This window comes from Microtus pennsylvanicus, chromosome 12 (assembly GCF_037038515.1).
Source record: "Microtus pennsylvanicus isolate mMicPen1 chromosome 12, mMicPen1.hap1, whole genome shotgun sequence".
NCBI lineage: Eukaryota > Metazoa > Chordata > Mammalia > Rodentia > Cricetidae > Microtus > Microtus pennsylvanicus.
In genome coordinates, this window is record NC_134590.1 from 30071413 (window position 1) to 30087523 (window position 16111).

Here is a 16111-nt window from a genome sequence, read left to right on the forward strand (position 1 = left end):
GCACCGACTGCTCTTCCAGAGGTCCCTAGTTCAATTCCCAGTAACCATATGGTGGCTCACAACCATCTGTAATGAGATCTGGTGCCCTCTTCTGGCCTGAAGGCATACATGCAGGAAGAACCCTGTATACATAATTAATAAACAAGTCTTTTAAAAAAAGAGAGAAAACATGGAAGAAGTTTCCTTCCTCATTTTTTCATCTATGGCAGGGCAGACATACAAATCTGTCCCCTTTTTTTTTTGTTTTCATCTCTGGAAGTGGCTCTTTTTACCAGCTTTCCTATCCAGTAGTCTCAAGGACCTCACTTGGCTGCTAAAGTTGATCACTGTGGCATTTCCTTGGCAGCCTTTCAGGGCAGCCAGACCACTTGCCATGCTTTGTAATTACCCATTCACTTGACTTTTGACCATGTTTCCTTAATCTTCTCTGGCCTGACTTCCCCTTTGCCTCTGGCCTCCAGCCTTCATTTTTGTCGAGCGTCTTTACCAAACATATAATTATATTTTCCACGCCCCATAGAGATGTAAACAAGGTCTCACATCAGTTTTACAATTAGATGTGTCTCCCAGCCATGTCTGAAATTTTGTCACTGGAGATAGCAGCTCTGTGAGCCTTAATGTTGTTCTAAGTTACCCGAGTGCTTCTTGTCACAGTGGCATGAGAAAGCGGACGTTTCTTTGGGGTGAAGTCAATTAATAAACACAAATGGCCTATGTTCTCCTAACTCCAACAGAGCTCCTGTCCTTCACTTCCATAAGTTTTCACTGAGTTCTAGCCTCCCTTCTCTATTGGCAGGGTCTTGAACAGGCTGCTTTGGCCACTTTAATCTTGTCCAGTGACATTTTTACTTTTTACAAAATAATAATTTATTTTGATGCTTTCAATTTTCTGCCTGAAATGAACATGCTTATTTCACAATCATTCTTTAAATGGGTATCAGAAAGAAGTCAATGGGATCAGAAATTTAAACTCTGTGAGTGTGTGTGTGTGAATATTTATACCATGGTATGAATATGGAGATCATAAGACAACTTGAAAGAGTTGATTCTCTCCTTCCACTAAGACCATGTTCTCAATTCCAACCACTTACTAAATATCAACTGGAGAATGTAAAAACCTACTACCCCGTTCCATACACAGAAACTGTGAATTCATTTGTCCAGAGATGAACTAGTCATAAGGATTTCAGAACTCCTTGGCTGATGCTAATTTGCAGGGGTCTGAATCACCGCCTAAGATTCTCTGAGTTTGTTTTTATTAGATCAACTCTTCTGTTTCTGGATTCAGCAAGTGTTTTCTGGGAAACCGCTTCTTGCCAGACACACTGTCTTATTACTAAAATGAATGTGGCACAGTCTCTGCTATACAAGGAGATGTGAAAACAACGGGCAGGCAAAATATTCATGCCGCAATGCAAATAAAGACAACAATAAAAATTCATCCGAAGTGCGACAGAAACCCAGGTGAGTCATCGACTGAAATTCTCTGGGGATTATGTCTGACTTCATTAGGCTAATGTGTGTGCACAGCAAATGCTTTAAGAGGATTCTTGGTAAAATAAACAATAGGAACAAATCCCAGGGATCAGAAAACCACCATTGTCACCTCAAGGCCTCTGGTGGTGGTACTGTTGTCGTCACCACTGTGACCTCATTGGCCTAGGTTGACCAGACTTTTAGGGAAGGACTCACATTTATTGTCAACATTTTCATTTTTTTTCTGAAAATCTGTGTCCAAATCAATGCATATCAACACCGATTTATCTGGAAAGAACAAAGGGTATTTTGCAGTAACAACAAAATACCTAATATGGCTGATCTGGAGAAAAGGACCCAACCATTGTTCCTAATTTTGAGACAAGGTCTCCAGTGGGTGTTGATTTGGTTGTCTACACTTTCAAAGTTCTAGGATTATAGATGTGCCTGGGTATAGCTAACTCATTCTGAAAGTCTTTCAAGTCCTTCAGTGTACGTAAGGACACAGGGACAGCAGTTAACTGAATATTTATTTATTTATTTATTTGGCTCTTTGAGACAGGGTTTCTCTGTAGCTTTGGAGCCTATCCTGGAACTAGCTCTTGTAGACCAGGCTGGCCTTGAACTCATAGATCCCTCTGCCTCTGCCTCCCCAGTGCTGGGATTAAAGATAGACACTACCGTGGCCTGGCCTAGTCAACTGAATTTTTGATTGCATTAGTGTATAAATTTACATAGTCTTGCCAAACTATTCTAGAAATGATAGATTGCATGACACATAAATTACAAAGCTACTTAAGAAAACCAAAGTGTAGCAGACTGAATGTTAAAAATCAATTGCTCGACAAGTTCCTGGTTGACTTATGTGCTTTTTTAATTAAGGAGCACTGGCTGGAATCTTAACAGCTTGCACGATCTATGTGCCAGGCTGGGCCTCACTTAAACAACGTTACATATATGAACTTAAAACAAGCCCTGTAAAGTCTACACTGTCATTGTCGATAATGAGAGATGTGGAAGCAGGCACACCAGGGAGGTGAACTAGCTTACCATTGTCATACAGATTATAATGGTAACAATGATTACCAGAGCTGGACTAAACTTTAACTCCAGAGTGTGCATTTTAAGTCCTTCTCGTAGAAAAGGTTAGGGTGATAGAGGCCAGAATACACCCTAGCAGAAATAAAATCAGAGAGACAGTTAAGGTTTTGAGATGCTTCAGGGATTGGTTTGTCTTCAAGCCTGATAACCAAGGTTAGAAGGAAGAAATCAGTTCCTATAACTTGTCCTCAATCCCCCCTCCAACACACTTTAAAAACTTTAAAACAAAAAAAGTCAAAAGTTAAAAGAAATCTGATGCCTTAGATTACATATACGAGGACAAGCTATTACTACAGAAAAGACAGATATTAAGGGTTCTTTCCTCTCAATTTTATGTGATATTTTAAAATCAGTTTCTGTTGGAAGTTCAATTTTGTTAAGTCATTTTCCAAAGGTCGACTTCTTCTTGGTGTGCAGTGTTGCTTGAAAGAAAAGTCTGGATCTAATTTTTGTTACCCTTTATGTCATGGTGCATATGTCATTTTGCACTATGAACTCACGTTGCATGGATGCAGGGAAGTCATTGCCTATGTGCCTTCCTTTACGCAGGCACAGCACAAATTCTCTACTCAAACTCTGCCACTATTACCTACGTGACTTTTCCTCCACAAAGGCTGAATCCTCTTTAATGTAGGAAAATTACTGAGTGTATAAGGTTGCCATGGAGATTAGTAGGGCAAAATAAATCAAGTGTTTGCCATTTATTACATGGTTGACAAGCACTTGTCTCACACGTTACACTATATAAAATTCAGCTTCCATAGGCAACATTGCCCATCACTGGATTTAGTAACACACTTACACAGATTTCCAGGCAGCAATTTATCTTAACAGTGTCTGGGGAGTCCCTATCCGCGGTGCTTTAAGACAATTATCTTTCAGCTGGAGCTGTGTGAGTTGTAAATACCTCTTTGTATTGTAGTAAAAGGTGAAAAGTAGTAAATATCTTAAGGGAGCCTCAAGACCTTCCACTCCCAAATGCTGGGGCAGGCTAGAGAAAGGAAGTTGATCTTGAAAGTGCTACTGAGTCGTTTTTCTCGGAATAGGAATAGTTTACAGTTCGGATAGTTGCTTTGTCTTCTTCTCTGGTGTGCCTCAGCACTTTCCAACACTGCCGTCTTTAATGTTACAAATCACACTGCAAATCTTTCTAATCGTATCGTGCCTTTGCATGGCAGGGCTCACTCTATCATAGACTTGCTAGCACTGGATTAAAATTACAGCTGAAAGAATTTGGAGAATAACAGAAAGACATTATGAATTTCAGGCTTAGTCCCGTGGTAAATGTGTGGGTGTAGACACGGATTTCAATTAACATCAGATTGTTTTTGTTACTTAACTTGGGTAATGAGTTTTTGAGTTGCCTGATAAAATAGAGCTGACCCAGTTAAACAGGAATTTCAGAGAAAAAAATTAAACTTTTAGCTTAAGCATATGTCATGCAGTATTTTGGACATATTTAAAACACTATTTGTCGTTCACCTGATTTTTCACATTTAAATTAATTAAAAATATGCTTTATCATTTTATGAGCTCCATCTTGGACCGCGTTTGTTGTTTCAAACGGAGAATAAACTAATCTTCGTAGGATAAAAAATATGTAACTTTAATTTGCTTTTGAGGTCAAAATCTTTTAGTAAGAGCTTGTTGGGTCTTTGGGGAAACGGCCCTGAGCTGGCACAAATACAAACTGCGGCTACCCTTACTAGATGATTTTCTGCAGCGTCAAAAATGTTCATGAGATCAATCTCTGACCACAGTCGCAACCGAGCTGAGGTCTATAAATCTTCCTCCAAATAAAGAATAGGTATGTAGGAGACTTTCTCCCAAGCGGGGAAAAGACTGGCTCTGTCTTGCCTACAGGGAAAAACCTCGGTAGAGGATCTGCGCAGGCGCACAAGGACTTTGCGAAGGCGCGCCGGCTCCGCCCCCTTTTTGGTCACGTGGGCGACTCCTAGCTTCAGCCTATGGTCCGGGTCTGTCACGTGACCGGGATCCCCGGTTCTCCTGGGATGGAGGCGGAAGAGGGGACGCCGCTGTGGCGGCTGCAGAAGCTGCCTCCGGAGCGGGGCGCCCCGGTGAGGGGTCGTGGGGAGAGCTTGGGAGGGCAGGGTTGGGACATCTAGTCCTGGGCCCCTGGGGACAGAGTGGCGGCCCAGGGACTTTGCGCGCGACCCGGGGTTGCCCCTGGCCTGGGTGTGTGGGGTCGCCTTGCATCTAGAAAGCCGTGGTGGTGGAGCCCTTGGTCTATTGCATTCGCGAATGGTCATTCATGCTTGAGGTCAGACCTCCCGAACTCCAGCTGTGAACCCTTTTAGTGTGGTACAGAGGATGCGGTGAGACCCTGGCGGGTCCGTCTCCTGGTGGGCGGCTGGAACCAACTCCTAACCGGAAAACAACCGGCCACCAACTTTTCTTAGAGTGGCTAAGAGGTGACTGCAGCCGCTGAAAACACACCCACTCACAAAGTCAAGGTTGTGGGGACCAGGGACTAACAGCCAGGCTTTCCCTGTAGCATACCCTGGGTCCAGACTCCCGTGAAAGTGTTTGGTGGTGGCTCCCAGTCTTTGCCCTCACCAAACTTCTTTTCTACGTCTCGAGTATGGCCCTCCTTCCCAAACTCTGCTCAGCTTGTAGTGGGGATAGTGTGGGTGAGGCTGAAAGAAATTTAACTTTGCCCTTTTCATTGTCAAGACAATGAAAACATTGAACACCTTTTCTTTGATTTTACAAATGAGGGCGGTGACATGTCAGCCTCAGATTTGAGGAATTTGCTAGAGGTTTCCAGCGAGCCAGGGCCAAAGCTGAAGCCCACGCTCTGATGTATGGACCAAGTCTCTGAACTTCCACGCCTGCTGTCATCCCTTATAGAGATGGTCAAAACTTTTCTCTAGTCAATGTCCATGACCCCTGAATCTCTGCGTGGAGCCAGCTATCTCCTTTGCCAGCCAACGCCTTCTGCCACAGCTGCGGAGAATTCCGTGTTTGGGGTCAGCTCCTTTTTCCCTGCTTTGGTTCCCCCCTGGCCTGGTTTTGTTTGGGTGGTGCCACCCTTCGTACCCAGCCACTAGATCTAGAAAATCATTCTTGGACCCTCCCGCTTCCGTGACGGACTTACCTTTTCTGTCACCACAATCTCTGAGTCCCACACTCTCCTCCTCTCCCAATATTTTGGCAAAATCTTGGAAAAATAATGTCAACACGGAATGAAAGTTGAGCACATGTTAACACCTTGGCTCTTTTCTGCTGTCTGCAAGGCCTCCCGTGATTTGGTCCCTACTCACCTTTTCAAAAGTCTTGTGCCCTTTGATGACCCTTCCCTATCTCTCAGCAGCTGCAGTTCCCAAACCTGCAGTGTGGTTCTGGTTTTGCTTTCAGTCCTCTGTATGCTCATGGCTTGTGGCTGCCAACGCCTGGCAGCTTCTCATCCTTCTCACATAACCCTTGCCTTGCTTCTTTGCCCTTGCTAGGAACACCTTTCATGTTCGTTGACATGCTTTCTGTTGCTGGTGGTGTAGAGTGAAGAGGATGCTGAGGAGGAAAGGATGGTCAGGGCTTTCTCAGAGCAGCGAAGTGCGTGGGAGTGTGAGTGGAGGCACAGCAGAATCAAGTCGGTAGAGGGCCAGTGGGAGGCTTGGATGTGAACGTCAGACTTTGGTTATTGGGCTAGAAATGATGCCTTAGGACCGCGAAGGAAAACTTTTTAATGTAATATTTTCTATTCAGGGATTCTGGAAAAACAAAAAACCAGTGCATCATTAATGTTATTTTAGTTTCTAAAGGTAGACATCATCATGGAAAGTCTGGAGTTTAGCTGGCTTTGGAAGCTTATACCTGTAATCCCAGCACTTGGGAGGCTGAGGCAGGAGGATTGTCATAAATTTAAGATGAGCTTAGACCACAGAAATGAGACTTTAATCTCAAGCAACAATTAAATAAAAAAAAAAGCCAACCAACAAAAACAAAGCAACCCTCTCAACCAAATAAAACAAAACAATTCTTCAAACAACAAATAAAACAAAAACAAGATGGAAAAAAAAATCCAACCATAAATCTTAAAAATTGTTGCCTTTCGGTCTCAACTGGCTTTACAAAAGGGGTGATTCTGCAAGGAAGAGACGTCTGTCTTGTCATCTACTTTAAAGTGCTTTTGTTTTCTTTTTGTCCCCAGCTTCTTCACAAAATCATTGATGGCATGTGTGGCCGAGCCTATCCCGCCCACCAGGATTATCACAGTGTTTGGGAGTCTGCCGAATGGAAGCAAGTTCTGGAAGATGTTACCACATTTTTCAAAGCTGTAGTTGGCAAAAACTTTTCAGATGAAGAGGTGACTTCACTCCTGATCTCTTTACCCAATAATAAGCACTACCCAGAGTTTTTCTTTTTTTAATTTATTTTTTTAAAAAAACCCTTTTCTCATTTTACATACCAATTCCAGTTCCCACTCCCTCCTCTCCTCCCACTCTCTCACCCCCATTCACTCCTTAGAGAGAGTAAGGCTTCCCATGGGGAGTCAACAAGTCTAGCACATTGCTTTGAGGCAGGACCAACGCCCTCCCCACTATCTAGGCTGAGCAAGGTATCCTTCCAAAGAGAATGGGTTTCAAAAAGTCAGTACGAACAGTAGGGATAAATCCCAGTGCCACTGTCAGTGGCCCCACAGTGTATCCCGGCCATACAACTGTCACCCACATTCTGAGCACCTAGTTTGGCCATATGCTGGTTCCTTCCCTGTTTGGCCAGGGATGGTGAGTTCCCATCACCTCAAGTAAGCTGTTTCAGTGGGTGTCCCCATCATGGTCTTGACCCCTCTGCTCATATTCTCACTCCTCCCACTCTTCCGTTGGACTTTGGGAGCTCAGCCCAGTGCTCTGCTGTGGATGTCATTGCTAGGAGAGGGCTCCGCGCAGCCTTACACAATACAACACCTGAAACATGTAATTATGAGTGAGAGGAATTCTGAATTGAACTTTTGGGGCCTTTGTGGTTTTGTTTTAGTTGTTTTTTTCTCCCACTGTAACACATTTAAAAGTATACAGAAGAAAGCAGGATGCTAAAGAACCAGCCTTCGTGTTCTGGTTTCTGGGAGTAGACAGTTAACATTGGACCTCATGGGCCGTGGCTTTTCAACATGTCAAGAATTGTTTGTGCATATTTATGTGAGTTGTTTACCAGACGATATTCTGGACCTGCATTTCTTTGACTATATTCATCAAATCTGTTCATCCCTTATTTTCTTACTCTCCTAGTGGGGCTTTTGGGGAACAAAAGGTCTGAAGTTAATGAATCCAGTTTCCTAGTATTTCTTTCAATGCTTAGTGTTATCGGTGTTGTATTGAAAAAGAAGGTATCTTGTAGGATTTCTCGTGGAGGCTTGATTGTTTTAGCTTCTCTAACCTCTCAGATAGGTTTTGAATTAATAATTTTGTTTGGGACAAGGGCCATCTCAGTTTCTTCTGCTTATTATCTCGTTGGCTGAGTGCCATCTTGTGGAATACCTGTCCTTACCTCACAAGGCTACTGTACAGCCTTGGTCATAAATCAAGTGGTCATGTGTGGGGTCTGTCTCTGGACTCTTCCATTATTCTCTGTAGCAGTTTTTGGCGTTTCTACACTGTTTTAATTAGCACAGCATTAAAGATACGCTGCATTAATCCTTGATGCCAGCTGGGAGAAGACCTTCAGCATCATGTTTCCTCAAGGTTGCTTTGTCTCTCCTTGGTTCTTTCTGTCTTCGTATTCACTTTAGAATCAGCTTGTCAGTTTGGATTTTCATATGGCTTATACTGAATCTCCAGATTATGGGGAGAATTGGTAACATTAGTTAGCTTCCTAGCCTGTGGACAAAGGCTAGGGCTCATGGTTTAGACTGGCTTTCTTTTCTCTCTATTGTTTATATACATGTGTATTTGTTTTGTTTAGTTTTTTTTTTTCTTTTGAGACAGGGTTACTCTGTGTAGCTCTGGCTGCCCTGGAACTTGCCCGACTATGTTTTATAATTTTAATATAGAAGTCTTGCAAATATTTGGTTATATTTCTGAAAGATGCAGTTTTTAGTACACTTTAATTTTATTCTTTAATTTTTTGTTGTTAGGATGTAGAAATTGTTGAACATTTATATTTTCTATGTCTAATACTTTTCTTAATTTATTTAGTGTGTATGTTGTATATGTGTGATACACACAGACACACTTTTTTTTAAAAAAAATATTTATTTATTTATTATGTATACAGTATTCTTTCTGCGTGTATGCCTGAAGGCCAGAAGAGGGCACCAGACCTCATTACAGATGGTTGTGAGCCACCATGTGGTTGCTGGGAATTGAACTCAGGACCTTTGGAAGAGCAGGCAATGCTCTTAACCGTTGAGCCATCTCTCCAGCCCCCCCCCCCTTTTTTAAACAAAAAATTGTGGTAGTAGACCTATCTCCCACACACCTTAGGGAGAAAATTACTAATTTACCTTTTAGTCATTAGCTGCATGATTTTATAGGCATTAATTAATAGATTGAAGAGGTTTCTTTCCAACTTTACTGACTTCTCCCCCCGCCCCCCCCCCCCCCCGTTTTCTCTGAGATAGGATTTCTCTGTGTAATAGTCCTAACTGTCCTGGAACTCACTTTGTAGACCGGGCTGGCTTTGAACTCACAGAGATCTGTCTGCCTCTGTCTCCCCTCATGCTAGGATTGAAGGCGTGTGCCACCATGCCCAGTTGACTTTTTGTTTTTTAATTATCAATGGCTATTACATTTTATCAGCTTTTTTTTCTGAATTATTTCCCCTTATTTTGTTAATGTGTTGATTATTTTTAGATGTTAAACTAAGTTTGCATTGCCCTGATAAATCCAGTTTGGTCATGAGGTATTACTCTTTTTCATGTGTGCATTGGTTGGATGACCCAGTGTCTTGCCTAGCTTTTGGATCTCTATTTGAGTGACACTGGCCTGTGAATTTTTTCCTATGATACTCTTGCTAAGTTCTTTGGTTTTAATCTGTGTTTGTAGAGTGACTTTGGGAAGGTTTTTGTTTTTCTTTTGTTCTTTGGAAGAGTTTTTGCACCATTGATTTTCTTTGTTTAATGGCATTGAATTGCTTAATTTTTATATTGGGGAAAAATTTATCTCATTCACTTTTATTTAACTGCCCAGTTGTCAGAAGTACAGACTGTTAATGTAGTCTTTGAATGACTCAGTGTATGGTTTACTGTATACATTTGAAACTGCTGTGTGTTTTGAAGTTGTTGGGTATGGTTTGTATATATTGTATCATTTGATTAAGTGGAAGTTAATATTTTTATGTTCTGAGATGTACTAATGCTTTCTGTGAGTTTCTCAGTAGCTGGAAACTGTTAGTATCTCTGAGAATAAGTGCTTTATTTTGTAGGATTTTGTTGGGTGGTGGTGGCACACGCCTTTCATCGCAGCGTTTGGGAGGTAGAGTTGTGCTGCATTGCCTAGTTTGAAGCAGTCCAGTAGACACACGCAGGTTTAGGACTTGCAGATTTCTAGTGAGTTTCTCCTCCTATTTCTTGGAAAACTCCTTGCTGTTAGGACTGCAGTGCGGTGCACTGTGCACTCGCTAGCTTTGTCAGTGAGTCCCTTTCTTTACTTTCTGACTGGCAGGAACTTGTTAAGACTCGTCTGGTTGCTCATCTCAGCCCATGCTCTTTGTAGTTAGTAAAGTATTTCTTCCTCATTGTACTGCCATTTAAGACGAGTGTGGGAAGAGGGTGGACATGTGTTTACATTGGAGCAAGAGGTCCCTTTCTCTCCCCTGACCATCTGTGTGTGTTTCCACAGACACTCCAGCAGTTGAGCCAACTGAATTCATGTCATCAAGAAGCTGTTATGAAATGCTTGAAGAGTAGAAAAAGCGAGATCAAACAGGTCCTGTTAGGAGAAATAGTTGGTATTTCTTGTGCGCAGCTACAGGATTTTGATTGGCAGTTAAAGGTAAGAATCTAGTTATTTATATGTTTTTGTGTGTAGTGTTTAAATATACTTAATCTTTTAAAATAAAAATACCTACAATTTGTAATTTTGAGACTACATTGTTCCAAAGTAATAGCAAAGCTTATATAAATTACTGGTTTTGTATTAACTTGGACATCAAGAGCATTCTAAGCAACCAGACTGTGTCTGGTGCCATCATCCTGATTTTTCCTAGACCCATTAATCAGACATGGAGAAGTGTGTATATAGTGTATGGCCTTGATAAGAGTCTCTGGATGCTGCAGCTTTCTCAAAGTGTATGTCATCATAAAGTACAGTTTGGAAAACCTTGTGAAAGAGGGTGAGAGGGTCGTGCTGAGTGGAGAGAGAACAGTTTCAGAACAGCTTTCTGTTCTTTTAAGGTACCTAACTAGTAGACAGAAAACAGATAACATTCCCTTCCTTGATTTCAGCATGGTCTTAGATCCAGAAAGTGCTTCATATTGTTTCGGTGGCTTAAGAAGACAAAAGGAATAACCACTTGTAGACAGAGTTGTCTTAGCTGAGGAAATGGGCCTTGTGGTTCTGTTGTGACTCAGTCATGTTTAAGATTTTTTTAATTAATGTGCTTATTGTATTAACACAAAGCGAAGTGTAGGGAGTATGCAATACAGCCAAAATTTGAAATGATTTTATACCTGTTACACTGATGGGCCAAGATAAAAAGCAGTTAATCAGCGCTAAAGTAAATGAAAGGTTTTCATTTAAATATGTAACATTTACATAAGTATGGATGATAGGGGAGAGATGCTAGTATAGCATTCATGAAGTATTTAGTTGTTTATCATATTGTGGCTTAACTGATACGGCTTCAGGCTTACATTTTGTCGGGAGACATCCCGAGCTTTTAGGCTAGCTCCTATGGATGCTATTTTCGGCTATGTAGTCTTTTGTATTAATTTGATAATCCCTTTAGTTCTGGTTGCCAGACTTAAATATTTAAACAAATAGGACCCCTACCAGAAAAGAATGACTGGGAATTTAAAATCATGCTTTGTGAAATTTCTTTGAGACACTGGAGACCGTGTGCCTGGAAAAGATGAGGCCAATTGCAGATAGTATAATTATGTTCAGAAGACTAGACATCCTTTGGGTATGATATCTTGATTCTATATTCAACAGCAGTTTGATAGCCAATCAAGAATTAAGTTGCTTAATTTTTAAGAGTTTCTGAGTATTTTTCATCTTTTATACATAAACTGCCATCTTGGAATCTCTAGCAGTTTCTGGTTCAGGACACTTTCAGGACTTCTGAGTTTCTATAGGAAGATGTGGTATGAACCCGAAATAACAACACACAAACTGTATTCTTTTTTTTTTTTTTTTTTTTTGGTTTTTCGAGACAGGGTTTCTCTGTAGCTTTGGAGCCTGTCCTGGAACTCGCTCTGTAGACCAGGCTGGTCTCGAACTCACAGAGATCCGCCTGCCTCTGCCTCCCGAGTGCTGGGATTAAAGGCGTGCGCCACCATCACCCGGCCACAAACTGTATTCTTTTAAACACTTCCTGGCCCATTAGTTTCAGCCTCTTAACCCATTTCTAATAATCTATGTAGCACCATGAGGTGCGCTTACCAGGGAAGATTCAGCATGTCTGACCTGGTGGCTGGCTGCATCGCGTCTGGCTCTGAGAGGAGCTGCATGCTTTCGCTTTCTGAGCTCCCTTCTTCTTCCTCCCAGCATTCTGTTCTGTGTACTCCACCTATCTAAATTCTGCCCTATCAGATGGGCCAAGGCAGTTTATTAGCCAATGACCTTCCTCCATCTTCTTGTTTAGCCAAACTCTGCTTTTGGACAAAGTGCTGGCTCCTTTCTTGCTGCCCACTTCCTGTATTTGTTCTGTCTCCTTTCCTTTCTCCTTCTGGTCTTTGAATGTGTGTTTAATTTATCGTTCCTCTTTCCCAGTGTTTACAGGCAAACAGGGACAATGTGCTTTCACCAAACTCAGATGCTTGTTGTGCGTACAACTTACTGTTTATCGTCTTTCTCACCTGCAACAGCTCGCGCTTTCTAGTGACAAGATCGCCACTTTACAGATGCCATTTTTAACCCTTCATCTGGATGTGAAGGAGAATGACGAAGTGAAACCATACTCCATTGAAATGAGTAAAGAGGAGCTACAGAATCTAATCAGTTCCTTGGAGGCAGCTAATAAGGTGTGTGCTTGAACTGAATCCTGTGGTTTCCATGCTCAAGTGTTAGTGGGCCCTTGGGTAGGAGGAGTAGAATTCCGGCAGGGTTTTAGTACATCTCATTTTACTGATACTTTAGATCAAGCACAGAAAATACTTTGTTGGGATGTTGTTGAAATGTTTAATTCTACTTTAAATGTTGAATTAATTATAACTTACAGTGTTCAATTACCAAGTTCTGAATTAATTGTCTAATTATTTCTGAAACAAAAGCAGTACTGTTACAACCATAGTTTTTTGTTTTCCTCCAGTATTTATTAAACTTAAAAATGAAATATTTACCCTGAGACCATGACATTAGTTGATTCTCAAGTTTCTCTAATTAATAAAATAACTTCATTATTCTAAAAAAAGAAATGTCTTATTTGGATGGACAGATGTTAAACAATTGCTTCTTTAATGTTCTGGTGTGGGGGTGAACTGTAACTGTAGTTACGGCAAAGTGAAGCTGAGCTGTGATAGAACTAATCAGTCTCCAAATCCTCACGTTGGCAGAGCCGTGTCTCAACTCCAGTCTTCAGTCCCAGTGTATGTGAGAAAACAGGCTTTAAACAACAGGGATTGGCTGGGAGGAAGCTGTCAGGATTTTCTTGTTACTGGGCAGCATTTCTCGAGAGGGCTAGTCGTAGGGTTTGGCTCCTAGGTGTTTTTGACCACCTCCCTGACTGCTAATCATGTGTTAGATTCTCTGGCCCTCTTAAGCCCTGAAACATCACATTCTTCCCACTCTCCACAGTTGTTCACATTTTAATTTTGCCTTCACGGCTGATTCTCATGTCCAGCAAGGAAGCCTTTTGGCCTTTGGATGAAGCTGTGTGTGAGAACTGGGTGTGGTAGTGCCTGGTATTGGTGCTGAGGACCGAGAGCAGCAATCTTGGCTGGCAGGGGCTCTAAGCCCCTGCCCTCATTTGCCTGTTGTTCTTCTTATCTGTCTTCAGAGTTTACCTAGCAGATAGCAGCTTCATTACAGTCTAACCTGATATTGCTTCTCCCTGTTTGTGTTTCAAGGTGGTCCTGCAGTTAAAATAACTGGAAATGGTGAATTTTCAACTATCATATTTCACTGCTGCGCCGTGGCAAGCGAATGCTGTGTTCGAGGGTGGATGCTACATCAGGCTGAGCAGGAAGCATTGCTGAGATTACAGAGATGAAAATCTGTCAGCAGTCCTAAAGCACAGGAAATTGTGTGGCTGATAGGGAATGCATAAAATGAAAGATGAAAAGGCTAAAGTCTCAGTTTGTGTTTTCACAGTGATTGGTTTGTCTCATTTATTAAATATTTGAGAAATCTTTCTAATAATACTTTATCAAACAGTAAAAATAAATTCTAGAGTAATGTAAACACACAAAACTCAGACATATAGGACCGTTGCTTAAATGCGAATAGCAAGGCATGCATTATGAATAAATAACATGATATTGGAAAATAATGTTTTAAAGCACGCATAAGCTGCATATGTAACTCAGGAGGTTGCATGTCTTTTCATGTTTCAAAGAAGGGATTCTCAGTTGCAAAGTTTCAGACAAAAGCTTGTTATCAGATATGAACAAGAAAACATTGAAAATTTGTGTGAATAATTTGGGATTTAAGAATTTTATGAACTAAAACTATAAGAAATGAAAATAATACTGTTCTTTTTGCACATCCCCACTTGCTCGGGAGACTATGGTCTGAGAAAAAGAGGAAGCTCTCCTTGATTGTGTAGTGTACATATTGTTACTCATATACAATTGTGTTTTTATACTTTCTTAATATGGAATTTGAGCTTTTGGATGGTATTGCATTAACTGTAACCCAAGCCATTTTTCATATCAGCTACCTTTAAAAATACGCATTCTGAACGATTAAAAGTGTCTGGTTTTATCTTTATGTGTTGCTTGATTTCAGTGACTTCCTGTGTACCTTAGTGGTTGGTATGCAATTAACTGGTCCCTGCTGTTAATTGCACGGCAGCCTGACTGTCCAGAGCAGTGACATTCACTGTCCCCTCTATACAGCTGCAGGTAGTAAGATTAGAGTGGGATTAGAAGAGGAGCTTAGGACAGAATGTTCCTCAGTGTACTACTTTTTCATTAAGAGATTTCGGGTATGGACCGTGTATTTACTGCTGTGCTCAGCTGGTTGTTGGTTCCCGCTTGGGCAAGTCCCACAAGTCAGTGGAGCACTGATGGCTTGCAGAGCAGTCCCTCAGGAGGCCTGGTCCGGCAGGCTCTGGACTACAAGGAAATACCTTGTTCTCCCCTCCCACAGCATGGCTCTACCAGCCTGTTTCTTCTTCCTTGAAGTTTGATCAACATGTTGTCTGATGTCCTTATTAAAGTGTCAGTTTGGTACATTTTGACTGACAGATACCCATGCAAGTACCACCACGGTCAAAGTACTGAATATAATCCCGCCTGCAAACTTTCTCTTGCCCTCAATATCTCTGTCCTGGGTCCTTCCGGTCACCACTGCTGTGCTTCCAGGCCCACAGGTCAGTGGAAATAGGATCATAAGTGTTTGTTCTTTTTCTAATTACTGCTGGTGATAGGTGGAGGGCAGTGTGCTTTACCACTGACATCAGTCTGTCTTCTTTGTTTTTTGGAACAGGATCTTTTTTTTTGTTGTTGTTTATTTTATTTTTTTTTAGTTGTTGCAAAAAATAAATTCCCATTTCCCTCCCCCTCCTCGCACACATCACCCCCTCCCCTCGCCCTCTCCTCCTCCTCCCCACTCCATTCCCCCTCCCTCTCAAGAACGAAGGGCAGTCCAGATTCCCTGCCCTGTGGGAAGTCCAACGTCCTCCCACTTCTATCCAGGACCAGGAAGGTGAGCATCCAAACAGGCTAGGCTCCGACAAAGCCAGTTCATGTATTAGGATCGAAACCTAGTGCCATTGTCCTTGATTTCTCATCAGCCTTCATTGTCTGCCACGTTCAGAAAGTTCGGTTTCATCCCATGCTTATTCAGTCCCAGTCCCGCTGGCCTTGGTGAGTTCCCAATAGATCAGTTCCATTGTCACAGTGGGTGGGTGCACCCCTCGTGGTCCTGACTTTCTTGCTCATGTTCTCCCTCCTGTTCCTCATTTGGATCTTAAGAGCTCAGTCCAGTACTCCAATTTGGGTCTCTGTCTCTATCTCGATCCATCACCAGATGAAGGTTCTAAGGTGATATGCAAGATATTCATCAGTATGGCTATAGGATAGGGTCATTTCAGGTTCCCTCTCCTCAGTTGCTCAAGGTACTAGTTGGGGACATCTCCCTGGACACCTGTGAGCCCCTCTAGAGTCCAGTCTCTTGCCAACCCTAAGATGGCTCCCTTAATTAGGCTATATATTTCTCTGCTCCCGTGTCCACCCTTCCTTTATCCCAGC

The 16111-nt window shown here is 42.0% G+C and overlaps 1 protein-coding gene across 1 annotated transcript; it reads left to right on the top strand.

The window, feature by feature from the left end:
- The first annotated feature begins 4520 nt into the window (after positions 1-4520).
- On the top strand, positions 4521-14627 carry Commd8 (COMM domain containing 8). The gene is made up of 5 exons (XM_075943168.1): positions 4521-4655; positions 6749-6904; positions 10377-10529; positions 12566-12721; positions 13766-14627. Exons 1-5 carry the CDS (start codon positions 4545-4547, stop codon positions 13784-13786), a joined length of 597 nt encoding a protein of 198 aa, XP_075799283.1. The 5' UTR covers positions 4521-4544; the 3' UTR covers positions 13787-14627.
- The last annotated feature ends 1484 nt before the right edge of the window (positions 14628-16111 follow it).